The following is an 18,199-nucleotide window of genomic DNA, read 5'->3' on the forward strand; positions in this document are numbered from 1 at the left end:
ATTCTAAAGGGCTACATGGTACAACTATTAAAAGGGGGGTATAAAGGCAGTTCAAAATAAGACAAGCTATTTCAAATGTTATATTGCAGCAGGTTCTTTTAGAATCGATACCTTCTTTAAATCTTTGCAATAAACTAAATTACAGTGCTCCTGGACTGGATAAAGGATAGTTGTGTAAAATCTTACCATAACCACAGATGCTCTTCTCTTCCATGTTGCAGTATTCTTAACCTTTGGGATTCTCCGCCTAGGTGACCCAAATGTCCGGCCAGTATACAAAAGACATGTGCTACTGTATGGTACATGCGACAGCGCACATAGCAAGGCAGGCAACACAGGCCTTAAAGGTGATGTCTGCATGTAACATTTCTCAGAATTGAATGCTCCAGTCAGAATGCCAGTACAAGGATATGAGGTGTACCACATCATTCAGCAAACAGCAAGTACCAAGGGGGTATGAGGGTGGGGTAGAGTACTGCAACATGGAAGAGAAGAACATCTATGGTTATGGTAACATTTTACACAATTATTCTATGTCTTTCTATTCCTATTTTGCAGTATTCTTAATCTTTGGGAGAGTACCAAAGCTCATGGAAAGGAAAGGGCGGATGGAGCAGAGGAGGTTTCTATGAACCCATGCAGGATTGCCCTAGCAAATCCCACTCTGGACCTGGAGATAGTGTCCAGTTTGCAATGTTTGGTGAAGGGATGGACAGAAGACCATGTGGACGCTTCCAAAATAGATGCAGTGTCCAGACCCTTGAAGAAAGCCCCTGAAGAGGCTACTGCTCTAGTGGAGTGAGCTTTCACAGAGGTAAGGAGCGTCTTCCCATAGGAGACATAAATGTAAGAAATAGCACTAGCAATCCAAGCAGAAATAGTCTGTTTGGAGACAGGTTTTCCCAGTGCACTGAGGTGGATGGAAACAAATAGCTGCTCAGTTTTCCTAATAGGTTTGGTTTTGTCCACACAAAAATGGAGTTGACTGTGCACATCCAAGGAATAGTGTCCAGGTTGTATTGTTTGGTGAAGAGATGGACAGAAGACCATGTGGGCACTTCCAAAATAGATGCAGTGTCCAGACCCTTGAAAAAAGCCCCTGAAGAGGCTACTGCTCTAGTGGAGTGAGCTTTCACAGAGGTAAGGAGCGTCTTCCCATAGGAGACATAAATGTAAGAAATAGCCCTAGAAATCCAAGTAGAAATAGTCTGTTTGGAGACAGGTTTTCCCAGCACACTGGGGTGGAAGGAAACAAACAGTTGCTCAGTTTTCCTAATAGGTTTGGTTTTGTCCAGACAAAAATGGAATTGTCTGTGCACATCCAAGGAATGAAGGACCCTTTCAGTAGGGTTTTTAGGGTGAAGAAAAAAGGTGGTCAGATGAATGGATTGGTTTAGGGACAAGTTATTAACCACCTTGGGCAAGAAGGAAGGGTTAGCATGATAAGATACCCTGTCCTTGTGGAAAATGAGAAAAGGCTGGCAAGCCATAAGTGCTTGGAGTTCAGAATCTCTTCTAGCGTAAATGGTGGCTACTAACAGAATTGTTTTCCAAGTACAAAACATTACGAAAGCTGATGCTGAAGGCTCAAAAGGGGCTTGAGTGAGCTTTTCCAGGACAAAATTTAGATCCCAGGGTGGAGGAATAAGTTTCCTGGGAGGTCTAATGTACAGGACGCTTTTAAGGAAGAGCTCAACTTCTAACCTAAAAGCTAGAGGAGGAAATAGAGGCATACATGCTGAAATGGCTGCTAGATGGGCTTTATCAGAAGAGTAGGCCAACCCAGTCTTAAGTAGCTCACACAAATAGGAAAGAACCACTGGAATGCCCAATGAAAATGATTCTACATCTTTCTTTAGACACCAAATGGAGAACCTTTTCCATTTGGATAAATAGGATCGCCTGGTGTTGGGTTTCCTGGCCTACTGCAGGACTAGAAGCACATCCTCAGAAAAAAAAAAGTGTTGGAAGGGGATCAGTAGCCTATCGCCCACAGAGTTAGATTCAGGGAAGTCAGATGCGGATGGATAAGTGATCCGTTGTCTTGTGTGAGAAGATGCACCCTGTGTACAAGACCCTTTCTTATGGGAAGCAGGGGGACTGCGTTGTTTCTTTCTGACAAACTGTGCCTTGGAAGGGTAATTTCTATGGTATATGGGAACTGGGGACATGAAGAGGTGTTTCAGTTCCTTACGTTCTTTCCCTTTTGTCATGCAGGGACTTGAACAGAGCTGCAGCTTCAGCACCAAAAAGGGCATCATTGTCCAGGGGTGCATCCATAATTTTAGCCTTAATATCATCAGGTAAAGACTGGAGATGCAAACATGAGTACCTCTTAAGTACAGAACCTGAAGCTGTTGACTTTGCAGATACCTCAGCTGTATCATGACTTCATTTAATAAAATGTCTAAGCACCTGGGCTGAGGTAGACAGGAGAGAGGCAAGTGTGCCTTGGCTGGAGCATGAGGAAGGTCTGATACCAGCTGATAAGCTCAGGAAAGCAAGGCCAGAACATATTTTGACATGTGGGTCTGGTAGTTAATAGCTCTGAAAGCCGGGGTAGATGAGGTATACACTTTTTTCCCTAATCTTTCCATTATTTTGCTATCCTTGTCAGAAAGGATGAGATTAGTATAGGTAAGCAGTTTAGAAGGTCTGTCTGCAGAGAGAGAGAGATAACTGCATAATCTGCAAGAGGACATTTAAATAAGTACTTGCTGTCCTCAGGGAACTTATAGAATATGTCAGGCCGTTTTGGGGCTGGGGGTTGAGAATCTGGACTCTTTGAAACTGAGGGAAAGGCATCCAGAATGACAGGTAGAACAGGAAGGATTGTCAAGGGAGAAGGAGAATCCATCTGCAACAGGTCATAATAATATCTCTTTTCAACTTGTGATACTTGACTATTTTCCCATATGAAGTGATCTCTCATCCTGCAAACTGTTTCCCCAAAGGACAAATCTTCTTCTGAAAATCCCCACTGTTAGAATCTAATTCAGGGGAAGCATAAACCAGAGGAGACTCTATTTGAGATGTGTAAATCAAGGATTTATCAGATGAAGAAGTAGAATCTTGTTCCTCCACTGATCTCCTGGGAGTGGGGGAAGGAACAGAAATGGGTGGAAGGGCTGAGGATGGATTTAAAGCCAGGAAGGCATTCAAGATTCCCTGAGAGAAGGCCTGCCAATCAGAAGAATCCTGGGAAGAGGAAACATGCTTCTGTTTATACTTCTATTTACCAGGAAGTTCCCCTCTAGGTTATGAAGAAATAGCTGACGTATGACTAAGCACTATCAGGCATAGGGATTACTGGAGATAGAGGAACTGGAGGAGCTACACAAATACGGCTCAGGATGTCTGAAATAGTGGGCTCAGATTCCTTTTTATCGCCTAGAATGGATGGCTGTGTTGCATCTGTGGATGTGCTAGTGGCGCCCTCCCTAACGGCTTCCAAAATGGTACCTGCTGCAGTTTGGGAGCCAGAGATTGACAGGAATGCCTGAATCTAGAGGCGCAGCTGAAGATTCAGGCCTGACCTTTTTGGCCTTCTTCGGTGGCTCACTGGATGGACTTGCGGTACCCTCCATACCAAAAGCTAACCTTTTCAGATGTTGGTTCTCGAGGTAAATATTCAAAGAAGATAAAAGACTACGAAGGGTCTTGGAGACGAATGCCTGGCAAACTGAGCAAGACATGCATTCGTGCTCTGACCCTAGACAAAACAAACACTGATTGTGGCTGTCTTTGTGTGAAAGCTGATGTCCACAACTCCACTTGCCTTTTCTAGATGGCATCAACCTCAAAGCCATGCAGCAAAAAAAGAACAAAGTATTTTCCTCAATGGGGCACTTATTTGAAAACAGCAAACACTCGGCGATCAGACGAATGGTAGTAGCTGGTTATCAGATGAATGGTAGAAGCTGTCGTTCAAAATGACAGTAGGGAATTTCTGAGGAATTGTACATGCTGATGTCACCTTTACAGCCTACACTGCCCACCTTGCTATGTGTGACATCGCACTGCCATGCAATAGCAAAAGTCTTTTGTATACTGGCCGGACGTTCGGTCGCCTAAGCGGGGAATCCCAAAGGTTAAAAATACTGCAGCACAGCAAGAGAAGGACATCTGTGGTTTTACTCATAAGCTATCAAACTGCAGGTGATGCCAGTTTTACTGACATTCTATCCCCTGAATAGTACACACCTTTTAAAAGATCCTTAGGTAGCAGTTAATAAATATGAGGAAACCTGAAAACAAAAGACTGTGGTTAGGATTTAGTCCGCTTACCTGCAACTTTCGGAAAAATAAATGATAAATGAAAAATTCCCACAAATGAATTGCATTCCCTATTTAATAATGTTCATGCTTGCTTACTGGAAACAATGTTAGGGAAGATGTAAAATGTGTCACTAGGACACCAGTTTTTCAAGTTACAATAACAATTAGTTAAACATGTAGACAGTAAATAAGCTGAACCAATCCAGTTTTTGTAACAGGGATATTATAACAATCTACAGTATTGCTAAGGATGGTTTAACATTTTAATCCGTATAACAAGACAGAGTGCAGATGCCCATTTGTCATTAATGGCAGTTGTGTACCTTTCTCTTTATGTCACTCTGTGTTTATGTGAATGGTATGTGGGTGTGACCGTACTTCAAAAAGAAAAAATACTGATACATTTAAATTACCTGTAACACCATTTCAATGAATGTGTTATAAGAACACTGATAGATAAGTACAATCAATATTTACCTTGTCTAGCTACATACGTCTATATGGCACTGCTATGTTCAAGCAAGTGCCACTTAACTAACAACTTACTTAGTCAAACTGCTTAACTTAGCCTGAGGTTGTGTATGCAAGCCCCCCTCCCCCACACCAAGAATGCAGTTCTTTAAATTAGCTTTTCTTTTAGTTTCAGTTAAATAAGCTCTCACATAAGAGGCACTCGAATATACATACCATATGTATGCGTTGTGTGTGTGTGTGTGTGTGTGTGTGTGTGTGTGTATGTGTGTGTGGCATCTAATGATTTTAACGAGCATGTCTTAATGACTATACTTAAAAACATAATGAAACAAAAAAATGCTGTCATGGGAATTTCAAAATCCTTAAATGGAAAGTATAGTATCAATCTCATGATTTAACAATCAAAATTTTCTTTGTGTACATTTAAACAAATGTTCAACATTTAGGAATCATTCTTAAAAATACCATTTTGGCTGCTGTAAATGTCTCAAGGTTTGCAGAATCTGAAACTATTCATAATCCAACATTAACTATTTGCTCACTTAACATGCAATTTACAATTCAGCTTGCAAGAATTATATGTGGTCTACAGGAAGTCGTACGATTGCAAAATAGCATCAGTAAAATGTTGTTTGGTTCGGTAACAGATCCATTCTCTTTTTGGGGCTCATTTTTATTTTTCAAATAACCATAAATTATATAAATTATTCAGTTTTTATATCTTTACCAGTCTTAACATCTTGTATGTTTACACAGAGTCCAGTTTTTCCCTGTATTCCAATGCAAGGGATTGCACAGAAGCGTAAAACAAGCATAAAACAAGGCCCTCACCTGACATGACATTTCAAAATAAAATCAGCTGGACCAAGGCTACAATTAACAATGAGTATGTCTGAAGTAGTCCCTAAGTGATCAGCAGGAAGCAAAACCTTGCTTGTACAGTGTTTTAAAGTTGTTCTTCTCTTCAATCCTCATGATTCTTAAGTGCATGTTTTCTGAAGACAGGCCATATACACTGGCCAGGATACAGTAGACAGGGAGAGAAGCATGAAGCAACCTCAGCATGAAGAATCCATAAGTCTTTGCCGAACATTCTTGTCACCCATGCTGGACTGTATTTTGTCATCTGAAGGCTGAGAATTTGTAGCTACAATACAAAACAAACATATGTATTTTGCAAAGCATAAGGAATTCAAAGTAAAACATACTTAAGGAAACATTCAGTTGACTTAATAATTACAGTGCATTAAGAAACAGCTAACGGTGATTTAACAGCTGTACTCTTGACATCCTCCATTCTTAAACTGAAATCAGCAATTCTCTTTCAGAATAAGTAAGCAAGCAAATAAATAAACAAACAAATAAATAAATTACAGTTTTGCCATCACCACCACTATTTAGATAATTCTTGGTGTACCCTACTGTAATACCAAAAGTCGTTGCTTTGGGTAAAAAATGTCATAAAATGTGGAAAGAAAGACATGTCAAACTCTAAGGTAATTTGTTTTTCTCAGCAGTAGCTTGGGAATTTGGTCTGAAATTTTGTAATCATTTTATCAAACACCAGGAGTTAATGTCACAGAAAGATATAGCAGTTTATGCCAATATTTCTCATTACTATTTTACACCAAAAATGGAACGAGACAAAGTTCACCGTTTGTGCTACAAAGGCATTTTCCTTCACAACTTCAAAAAATATTTAAATAAAGAGACATTAGAACTCTACATGAAGTTCTGAATTCCCTCTCCTTTGTTCTACATGAAGCAATGAAACAAGGCAATAGGAAATACTTCCTTAATGCAGTGTATCAGGGTATTCAGTACAATTGTAGGTGTTGAAATGGAATGATCATTTCTACAGTACATTCTTAACATGGATACAATAAAACGCAAGTGGACATCAGAAAGTACAGACCTGAAGACCTACTGGACATCCTCAGGAGGGACTGAGGTTATATCTTACTCTGAAGCTATCTACAGGGAATCTAACAGTAAAGGACATAATTACTCGTGTCATCTTTTATTCTTTTCTTGAGATGACAGTTATCGGCACATGTTCCCACATTCCCAAAATCCCCATTAACTACTCAAGGACAGGGAAATAACGGGTCTCTCTCTCTCTCAAGATCTATGAAAATGTATATATACATACATATATGACAGGCATCCCAACAAACAAACAAAGAGCTGTACCTGTAGATAAATGTCAGTGTTGGGGAGGGAAGATGGGAGCTTTCAGTTCAGTAGAAGTCCTATTCAAACATTTATGGTTACTGTAAGCAGCCTTACAAAATTGTAATTTGCTCACCACAAGATACATTACTGCTGTGCATTCAGTATATGAATGAGAGAATATTAAGTAGTGCATGTTCCCAGCACTGAACCTGAGAGGTAGGCTACAGCATGATTTGTAGCATTGCAAAGGTGAAGTCATACCTACTTTTGGGCTGGACATCTAACTTCCAATGCATAGACAAAGTTTCATTAGGAGGTTATGTAGTAGCCTCACAACTATTCTACACAGAAACAATCTTGAAACAGGCCACAGTGGTGGTATCTGTCCTTCTGCTCACACTCTGACTTGCCTAAAGAGTTCCACATTTATCACAGCATATGGTAATGCAGCTGGGCCAACAGCCTGGAAAAAGTTTGTGTTGATTCTGAGCTGGTCTGCTCCCCTGGAATGAACAGCAGAAATAGTTGGTCACTGTGTCTAAAATCTTGTGCTTAATATCAGTATAGTACTTAAGCTTTCCATACATTAATGGTATGGAGAATCCTCTTTCCTTTCTCAGATATGTGCTAAAATACTGGTAACTAAATGGACAAGTTAAGGGAGACCTCAGGAAACCACCCTAAACATGAACACTAAGTCTTCAAGGACAACAAGCCTTGCATAAGACTGTATACCATTAATAATCAAAGCCTATAATTCCAAAATGCTTGCAACTGAGGTGAAGGCCACCAGAAAAAAAAAAAAAAAAAAAAATTTCCAGGACATATACTTCACAGTAGCTATACATGAGGTAGAAAGCACCCTTCAAAAACAATTTAACCAAATAAATAGAAGACATTGAGTGTCCAGAGGCATGCAAACTGAGAATGTAGACAGGTAACGCTTGATTAAAAAAAAAAATTCACTGGCTGAATAACTCAAGAGAGGTACTGCAGAATCTGAAGAACAGGGAAAGAGGAGAAAAAACTACTTCCACTGGACAACTCTTAAAATTTTCTGATATATGCTCTCCCTGACTTCTGCAAGTTGTGGATTATCCTTAGGTCATTTTATTTACTGTTTACTTATTTGATATTTGTTAACCGGGTTAATCCGAATGGGCAGTAGCCCTTTTTCAGTGAAGACCCAGGAGAAAAGCTTCAAGTAGTACATGCAACGTACATGCAACAAAAGTAATCAATTGAACATAGTAAACAAAAACATTCAAAGTTAACAAATATGTCAAAAAAAAGTCAGAAGAAAAAAAAAATCATGCTAGAATATGTGCAGTGGCTTAAAACATATTAGTGTTCAAAAGTGACATATAGTACAAAGAAGAAAACTAAAAAATGGCCATGCGCACAAATAAATTATAAATGTACACTATATAGAGGAGATCATCTCAAGGCAAGGTCACTACCCAAGTCTACAGTGTGGTAGGCTGTGAAAAAAAACTATTAGTAGATTTGTAAGAGAGAGAGAGAGAAGAGATTGGTGATGCAGGAGTATTAGACGAGTATAAGAAGAGGGGAAGGTAGGGTTAAGTTGGGTGATTGCATTAGCATGACTACGATTGACAAAGGGTATCCTTTAGAGCTGTTTTTTAAAAGAGTTAGGGTTTAGGATCGATCTAACACTAAGTGGTAGTTTATTCCAGGCATTTGCCACTGAGTAGCTGTAGAGGATTTTGCCAATATTTCTGTTGGGCACATACACTTGCAGGAGATGCTACTGACAGCGACAGAGGGCACGGTTAGGAGCACAGGAATGGATGAGGGAGGAGAGAGAGAGAGTGGGGAGGAGGAGGATTCATGTAAGACAGAATGAGTCATGAGAAGCTGGGGTAATAGGATTTGATGATGAAATTCCAGCCACTGCAGATTTTTCAGGGCTAGGCAGTGGTGAGAGCGGTAGGGCTGGTTGGAGGCAAATCTTGCAGTTTTGTTATAGGTGAGTTCCAGTTTAGACAGAATGTTGGCTTGCAGGTGTGTGAGAATAGGGGCTGCATAGAGTAGGGTAGGGAGTAGGAAAGCTTGTGCAAGGGAGAGCCTAGAAGCATTTCTGAGGAATTTGTTATGCTTATATAGCAGGCCTAACTTTTGATGAGTCTTTTTAATGTATTGCTCAGTATGGATACTGAACTTTAGCTGGTCATCGATAATAACTCCAAGAAGTTTTGTGAGAGGTTCAACAGAGATGGTAGTATTGTTTAGGGAGGAGACAGTAAAGGTAGCTTCATGATGTTGGAGAGATTTAGGGAGGAATAGGAGAAGTTTAGTTTTCTTAGGATTAAGTAGAAGTTGGTTCGAAGTTAGCCATTTTTTGAATGAGTGCAGACACTCTTGGGTGAGGGTGTGAATATGGGAGATATTGTCAGAGCAGGAGATGATTGTGGAATCATCAGCATATTATATAACTGAAGAGAGTGGAGAAGAAGAATGGAGGTCATTAATGATGATACTGAACAAGAGGGGTCCAAGGATGGATCCTTGGGGTACCCGTTTGTACAGGTAAGAAGGGAGAGAAGTTTGATTGCCACTTAACAGCTTAAAATCTACTGGAGAGGCAGCTGGAGAAAGTACAGTTGTGTACACTTACCATACATGTAGATGTTCAAGTGTATTCACTGTTGCAGTCATCACCTGTGTGTTATCCCTGCTGTGGTAGCCCTTGGCCGGCCCGAATACCAGAGTCAGTGTTTTTCTGCATCAGCTGCTGTCACATGTAGACTGATGTAAGGTCGTCAGTGCTATAAAGCAAGGCAGCTGACACCATTACATCAGTTTTTCTTGCCATAACCATTCAAAAGCCCCAGGAAATATGGCAAAGTGGTCCTGGTGGTTAATAACCACCCCAAGAAACTTATGTCTCCCTAATGAAAGAGGATACAAGGGGAAGGAGGGAGGGAAACCAGGACTGCAACAATGAATACACTCGAACATCTACATTTATGGTAAGTGTACACAACTGTACTATGTTCTTCGTGTTTCACTGTTGCAGTCATCACCTGTGGGAAGATTCCCAAAGCTGAAGAGAGGGGCGGCAGAATTAATTAGAGATCTAGGCATGGGTAAGGAGGCCCTGCAGAACTGCAGAGGCAAACCCTACCCCAGCCTTAGAGAAGAGAGGAAGGTGGTAATGCTTTGTAAAGGTATGAACCGAGGTCCAGGTGGCAGCTTCCAAGATGTTCCTAGTAGGAACTCCTCTGAGGAATGCTGTGGAAGTGGAGGCTGCCCTAGTGGAATGGGTACGAATAGACTTAGGGGAAGGTTTCCCATGAAATCTGTAGCAGAAATTGATACAGTGTGATATCCATTTACATACAGTATGCTTGGAAATGGGCTTCCCCTCTGCCCCTAGGGCAAAAAGTACAGTTGTGTACACTTACCATAAATGTAGATGTTCGAGTGTATTCACTGTTGCAGTCATCACATTTGGGTTATCTGCCTGCAGGTAGCCCTCAGCCGGCCTGTATATCAGATTCTTGGGATTTCTGCATCGGATGCTGCTGCTTCTTCCATGCAGCCAACACCATTATATCAGTTTTTCTTGCCCCAGATGTCAGGTGCCCCCAAAAAGGGAAGCAATTACATGGTATGGAACACACCCAGAAAAAAGCGAATATATATGACATAAGAGGTGCCAAACAAAGAGGCTAAGTAGAAGTAAAGAGAAGTCAGGGGGCTGGAGGAAGGGTAGCCAGGACTGCAATAGTGAATACACTCGAACACCTACATTTATGGTAAGTGTACACAACTGCACTATGTTCTTCGTGTTTCACTGTTGCAGTCATCACATTTGGGTTGATTCCCAAAGCTAAGGTAGGGAGGAGGTAGTTAAGAAGCATTAAGGCTGGCAATCAGGCCCTGTAAGACTGCTGTGGCAAATCCAGCTCTGGATTTAGAGAAGATAGGTAGGAGGTAGTGCTTGGTGAAAGTGTGTACAGAGCTCCAGGTTGCAGCTTCCAGGATGTCCCTAGTAGAGACTCCCCTGAGAAATGCTGTAGAGGTTGATGTAGCCCTAGTGGAATGTGTTCTGATCCCCTGTGGGGTAGGTTTCCCATGGTGCTTGCAGCAGAAATGGATGCAGTGTGCTATCCATTTAGAAATGGTTTGCTTTGAAATGGCCTTGCCCTCTGCCCCTGCACCAAAGCTAACTAGCAGTTGGTCTGATTTTCAGAAAGGCTTAGTCCTGTCCATATAGAACCTGAGCTGCCTGTGCACATCTAGGGAGTGCAGGATCCCTTCCCCTTTATTTTGAGGATTAGGGAAAAAGTAGGCAAATGAATGGATTGGTTTAAAGCCACACTAGATACCACCTTGGGCATAAATGAATTTTGGTCCTGAGGGAAACCCTGTCTGCATGGAAGATAATGAAGGGTTCCACAGCCATAAGGGCCTGCAATTCAGGCACTCTTCTTGCTGAAGTGATGGCTAGAAGTAAAGCTGTCTTCCATGAGAGGAATTTTAGCTCTGCTGTGGCAGCAGGTTCAAAGGGCAGAAGCATGAGCTTTTCCAATACAAAGTTAAGGTTCCAGGCAGGAGTGGGAGCTCTCCTTGGGGTGGGGGGGGTCTTAAATTTTTGGCTCCTCTCAGGAACTGTTTGACCAGAGGATGAGAGAAAAGGGGTGGCTCAGTATTATAATGAGCTGAGATGGCAGAGGCATAAATCTTAATTGAAGAGAAAGACAGGCCTTTGTGGAGCATTTCTGTTAAGTAATCTAGTATATGAGGTAAGTTGGGCACAGTTGTGTCCATTCCCTGAGACTGGCTCCAGCAGCAGTATCTTTTCCCCTTTTCCGAATAGGATTTTCTAGTACTAGGCCTCCTTGCCTCAAGAATGACATCCAGCACCTGCTTACTGAGAGTTGCTGGAGGAGAAGTCAGTGGATGAGCCAGGCTGCTAGGTTCAGGGTCTGTAGTTGAGGGTGCAGAATCTGGCCCGCCTGCTGGGACAGCAGGGAAGGAGTGTGAGGCAGGTGCCATGGTGGCAGCACTGTCAGACTGCACAAAGAGGGTACCAGTGCTGGCGTGGTCAGTCTGGTGTAGGATTGTCCTTGGCTTGCACCAATATTTGCTCACTTGATAGTTCTGAGGGGAAGCAAAATGGTCCACCTCTGGTGCCCCTACCTGTTCCTCAAAAGCTTGAATATTTTGGGTTCCAGTTTCCACTCGTGTGGGTCCATGAGATTTCTGCTTAAGTTATCTGCCGGTGAATTTAGGCTGTCTGGCAGGAATTGATCTTCCAGGTACACTTGGCTGCTCAAGGCTGTGTTCCACAGAGCCATGGCTAATCTGCAGAGTGGGTAGGAATGGGTCCCCCCTGCTTGTTTATGTACCACATAACTTTGGTGTTGTCTGTCTTTACCAACAGCTGTCCTGGAAGAATAAGGCTTTTGAAGGCTGTCAGTGCATTCTGTACAGCTAACATTTCTTTTTGACTGATATGCAGGTGCATCTGCTTTGGGATCCATTTGCCCTGAATGCACTGCCCTGACATGTGAGCCCCCCATGCATAGTCTGATGTGTCTGTTGTTAGGGTTTGGCCAGCAGGGGGTAGAGTGAAAGAAAGTCCCTTGTTGTGGGTGCAGGCCTCTGCCCACCAAAGGAACTCTGTCCTTAGACAAGGAATGATAGGAATCATTGTTTCCAGGTCTTGAGAATGTTGACACCAGAGACTTACCACTGACGTTTCCTCATATGCATGCCTTGCATATGGAATTAATAGAATGCAAGAGGCCATAAACCCCAGGGCTTGCAGTATTTTTCTTGCAGATAGCCGGGTTTTGGTGGCCAGCAGACTGAAGTAGTTTGTCAAATAAATTTCTTTCTCTGGAGAGAGGAATGCCATCTGGGAAGCTGTGTTTAATCTTGCTCCCAGGAATACAATCTGTTGGCTGGGTACCAGCTGTGATTTCTTTTCACTGATGGTGTATCCCAGTGAAGTTAGAAGTCTCTTTACAAAAGCCAGGTGCTATAGTAGCAAGTCCTGACTGTCCGACTGAATCAGGCAATTGTCCAACTATGGGTAAATTTGAATTCTTCTCTGCAGTAGATAAGCCAAAGGGAAGTGCAGAGAACTGATAGTGCACAGAGCCCGCTCTGAAGCGCAGGTATTTCCTGCAAAATTCCCTTATGGGGATGTGCATATAAGCTACTTTTAAGTCTAGGGTTGCTAGCAGGAGTCCTTGGCTAGCATAGGAAGCAGCTGTTGGAGAGTTAGCATTTTGAATTTTGGAACCACCAGAAAGGTGTTGAGAATAGACAGATCCAGGATAGGACACCAAGAGTTTTCTTTTCTGGGAACCAAAAACAATCTGGAATAAAAGCCTTGTCCCCTTTGTTCTGCTGGGACAGGTTGAATAGCCTTGATACTGAGGAGAGAAAGTACTTGCTTTTGGGCCTCTGCCCACTGGTTTGGGGGGAGGTCTGGCCATCCGCTTAGGGTTGGGAGTGAGTGGAAGTGGAATCTGTATCCCTGGGAAACAATGTTTAAGACCCATATGTCTTGGGTAATGCTTTCTCAGTTTTTGGCATGCAGGGCAAGCTTCTCTCCTAAAGGTGCAAGTACTAGGGCGAGGCTTGGAAGAGTTAAGGATAAGTCATTGTGCCATTTTTACCATAGGCTGGTGGCTTACTACTCCCTGTTTTGGACGTGGGAGTACTCCACTGCTTACGTTTTTTCATAACCTGAAACTGAATTCTTGGTGGTCTGCTGCCCCTGGGCTTGGACTGAGAAGGTCTGGAAGGGACCTGGACTGAGAAGGCCTGGAAGGGACTGGAGAGGACCATTTTTTTGAAGGCCAATGTATACTGAATCTAGGTGGCTGTACTTGTAAGAAATCTTTAACAGTTTGCATAGATTTAGCTTTTTCTCCATCCTTTTGAGGACTTTTTCTGCTTTACTGCCAAATAGATGGTCTTGGTTTAATGGTGCATCTAGTAATTTTGCTTTGAAATGATCTGGAAAGTTTTGTCCTTAAGCCAAGCATGCTTTCTAAGAACAGACCCAGTGACAGCAGCCCTGCAAGATGCGTCTAAGACATCAAACCCACATTGCAAAGTATGTTTACCAACTTGGTTAGCAGAATGCATTAACTCTTGCAAATCTTTGTGTTCTGCACAGTCAAGAATCAACATCATTTCTGTTTAATTAGTTCCATAACATGCTGCCGATACTTTAACATATGAAACTGATAATTCAAGGCCCTAATTGCCAGAGTAGCAGAGGTGTATACCTTCTTACCCCATCTGTCTAAAGCCCTAGAATCCCTGTCCGAAGGGGTAAGATTTTTGGCAGTTGTAGCCTTAATGCCTTTAGGTCCCTGGGAAATTATCTCTGGATCCGCAGAAGGATTCTTAAAAAGAAATTTGTGGGAGTCAGGTACTCTGTAGTACCTGTCAGGTTTCCTGGGAGCTGGAGGCAAAGAATCAGTGGTAAGGCTGGATTCCAAGAAGGCATCATCTACAATTTCCAGAACAGGAGGGGTAGCTAGAGGCCTGTGCTGTGGCAAGTCTAAAAATTCCCTTAGTCTCTTTGGGCTGAGAGTAGTCCTGGCTCTCCCAGCGGAAATGCTCTCTAAAGGTATGCAGGGTTTCACCAAAAGAAAAATCTTACGGCGGGGAAGCAGGGGGAATGGAGTCTTCTGCATCAGAATTCTCATAGGTAGATAAGGATATGTCCTGGTAATCAGAGGGATCAGAGTACTCAGATTCCTGATCAGAAGAATCAGAAGGAAAATCAGTTCTAGGTCTTTTTGAGGGGGAAGGCTGGCTTCCCCTAATTAAGGTAATGAGGTCTTCAGCCATTCTAAGCATTTGTTTTTGTGGCTTGTGGGGCTGAGAATGCACTTTGGTTGTCGGTTTCCTAGGCATAGTACGAACTTTAGGCCTGAGAAATTTCGGTATTTTTGGTTTGAGGCAAAGTAGTCCATTTAATATGAAGATCGGAAAGACTGAATACACCCTCAGGAGCTGGTGCCTGCACAGCGGCTCCAGACCCATCCAAGGTAGAGACATCCACAGGTTCCACAGTCGAAGAAGCATCTTGCGGCATACCAGACTCCGAATGGGTCCCAGTAGAGGTCTATGAATCTGTAGAAGCGGGTATCAGGGGCTGCAAAAGCACCTCAGTGAGTACCGGCAGACTGGCGACTAGCTTAACAGTAGCGTCGTCGGCAGTTTTGGCCCTATGCGGTCTGTCTCTGTCTTTATCCTTACGTTTTTTCGGAAAATCGGTAGTCAGATGGCTCATTGAAGCAATTTCGGAGTACGGAGATTGAGAGCGAAAGAATTTGGCTACAAAAATTGCCCAATGACAAATAGTACGGGCGTTGAACAAGGCACAAAACCGACAGCGAGGGGCGTCATGGTCTGGGCCTAAACAGGTGACGCAGTAAGAATGAAAATCTCTGTGAGGTATTTGCTTTCCACAGGCAAGACGATTATAAATTTTTTCTGACATTGGTTAGAGCTAAAAAAAGGATCCCCAATGGGGTACTTATCTTTTAGAAGACTTCAGGTCTGAAACTCAAAAATGAAAATTTCAGAAGTCGGCCAATCGGCACTTGTGAACTGCTTCTTCAGGCACCACACGGCAAGAAAGACTGATGTAATGGCATCGGCTGCAAGTTTTATACCCCTGACGACCTGACGTCATGGAAGAAGCGACAGCATCCGATGGAGAAATCCCATGACTCTGGTATTCAGCCTGGCTGAGGGCTACCTGCAGGCAGATAACCCAAATGCGATGACTGCAACAGTGAAACACGAAGAATATCTGACAAGAAGTAGGTCAGTTTTTTCTGAAGGGTTTATTACAGTCCAGGTAGTATCTGAGCTGCCTGTGCATATTCAGGGAGTGCAGAATTCTTTCCCACATGTTTTTTTGAGGGTTAGGGAAGAAGGTAGCCAGATGAATGGCCTGGTTGAGAGTCACATTAGATATCACCTTGGCCATAAAGGAGGGGGTTAGTACTAAGGGGAAACCCTGTCTGCATGGAAAATAATGAAGGGCTCAATGGCCATAAGAACCTGAAGTTCAGAAACCCTTCTTGCTGAGGTGATAGCTACAAAAAAAGCAGTCTTCCAGGAGAGGAATTTTAGTTCTGCTGAAGCAGCAGGTTCGAAGGGTAGTAAGGTTATTTTTTCCAGAACATAATTATGATCCCAGACTGGCGTGGGAGGCTTTCTGGGAGGTCTCATATTAGAAGCCCCTCTGAGGAATTGCTTAATCAAAGGTGGGAGAACAGGGGCTGGTCTGTATTAAACTGATCTGAAATGGCTGAAGCGTGGATTTTAACAGAAGAGGAGAGGCCAGTATTAAGTAATTCTGCTAGATACTCCAGGATGAGAGGGACAGAAGGTTGTGAGGAAATGGCCCCTCTGGATTGGCACCAGGAGCAGAATCTTTTCCATTTCCCTGCATAAGATCTTTTTGTGCTGGGCCTTCTCGCCTCTGTGACAATGTCTAGGACCTGCTTGCTTAGCCGGAGCCATTCCCTTACCTTGGGAGTATCAGCCACGCTGATAACTTGAGAGTCTGCAAATCTGGGTGCAGCATTTCCCCCCCTGCTGGAGTCAAGAGGTTTGGGATCTGAAGAAGCTGCCTGGAAGGATGTGAAGTCAGGCTGCACAGCAAGGGGTACCAATGTTGTCTGGGCCAATCTGGAGCAATGAGGATGGCCTTGGGCCCCTCTTCCCTTATCGTGATGAGTACCTTGGGAATAAAATGCAGAGGGGGATAGTGTACACAAAGAAGGAGTTCCAAGAGAAGGTAAAGGCATCCACCTTCCATGCCAGGTGGTGATATTCCCTGGTGCAAAATTTCTTTAGCTGATGGTTGAGATGCGAAGCAAAGAGATCCACTTCCGGATTTCCCCACACTTGAGTGACTTGCACAAAGATCTTTTTGTGGAGCTGCCATTTGTGGGGGTCCATTAAGTGTCTACTTAAGTGGTCTGCCAGGGTGTTGTTGACCCTGATAGGTACTGGGCTATTAGGTGTAATCCCATGGAGGAAGCAGTCAGCCAGAGGTTCATGGCTACCCTGCACAGAGGATAAGATTGTGTCCCCCCCTGTTTGTTGATGTACCACATTACTGTGGTGTTGTCTGTTTTGATAAGGAGAACTCCTGGCCTGAGATGGGGCTGGAAGGATATCAGAGCCGTCTGTACTGCAATAATTTCCTTCTGGTTGATATGCAAGGGAAGGTGTTGGCCATCCCAAAGACCTTGGGTGCAACTGCCTGCTAGGTGGCCCCCCAAGCGAAGTCTGAGGTGTTGGTGATGATGGTCTGCCAGGTGGGGAGGTGGATGAAGGGGAGACCCTGGTTCCTGGCACAGGCCCCTGCCCACCAGAGCAACTTTGCCCTTATACAGGGGATCAGAGGGAGAGAGGTCTCTAGGGGCTGTGAGTGTCGGCATCAAAGGTTCCTTAGATACCACTGAAGTTTCCTCATGTGTAGCCTGGCCAGAGGAATCAGAAGGATGCAAGAAGTCATGTATCCCAAGGCTTGCAGGAACTTTCTTGCTGTGAGGTGACTTTTGGATGCCAGCTGGGTAAAGTAGATAGGCAGGGATCTCTGCTTTTCTGAGGGTAGGAAGGCATGTGGGATGCTGTGTCCAGCAGAGCTCCCAGGAAAATGATCCTCCTGGAGGGAGTCTGCTTTGATTTCTTCTCATTGATGGTGAACACCAAGGAAGTCAGGAGGGTTTTTACGAAGTGTAGGTCCTGGAGTAACTTTTCTTTGCTGTCTGCCTGGATAAGGCAGTTGTCCAGATAAGGATAAATCTGTATATCTTTCTGTCTGCAAAATGCTATGGCCGGGGCCAAACATTTGGTGAAAACCCTGGGAGCAGTAGATAAGCCAAACAGAACAGCAGAGAAATTAAAGTAATGCGAGCCTGCTCTGAAATGTAGGAATTTCCTGCAGGACTCCCTTATGGGGACATGGAGGTATGCATCTTTTAGGTCCAGGGTCACTAACCAGGCATTTTTTGTCAGCATAGGCAGCAGCTGCTGCAGGGTTAGCATTTTAAATTTGGGGACAACCAGGGATGTGTTCAGCATGGACAGATCCAGGATGGGGTGCCAACTGCCCTCTTTTCTGGGAACAAGGAAAAGGCTGGAATAAAAGCCTTTGCCTGCTTGATCTGCGGGGACAGATTCTACTGCCCCCTGGGCTATGAGAATTTGGACTTGCTTTAATGCCTCTGTCCACTGAATTGGAGGT

The 18,199-nt window shown here is 43.4% G+C and overlaps 1 protein-coding gene across 1 annotated transcript in view; it reads right to left on the reverse strand.

The window, feature by feature from the left end:
- Nucleotides 1-4,337: 4,337 nt before the first annotated feature.
- The window catches only part of PANX1 (pannexin 1), a 903,960-nt gene continuing 890,098 nt past the window's right edge, over nucleotides 4,338-18,199 (reverse strand). Inside the window, exon 5 of the mRNA XM_044072647.1 lies at nucleotides 4,338-5,899. Within this exon, the coding sequence (XP_043928582.1) occupies nucleotides 5,811-5,899 (89 nt within the window). The 3' untranslated portion in view covers nucleotides 4,338-5,810. The remainder of the gene's footprint in view (nucleotides 5,900-18,199) is intronic.

The sequence above is a fragment of the Protopterus annectens genome, chromosome 5.part0 (assembly GCF_019279795.1).
Source record: "Protopterus annectens isolate FY-2018-M chromosome 5.part0, PAN1.0, whole genome shotgun sequence".
NCBI lineage: Eukaryota > Metazoa > Chordata > Ceratodontiformes > Protopteridae > Protopterus > Protopterus annectens.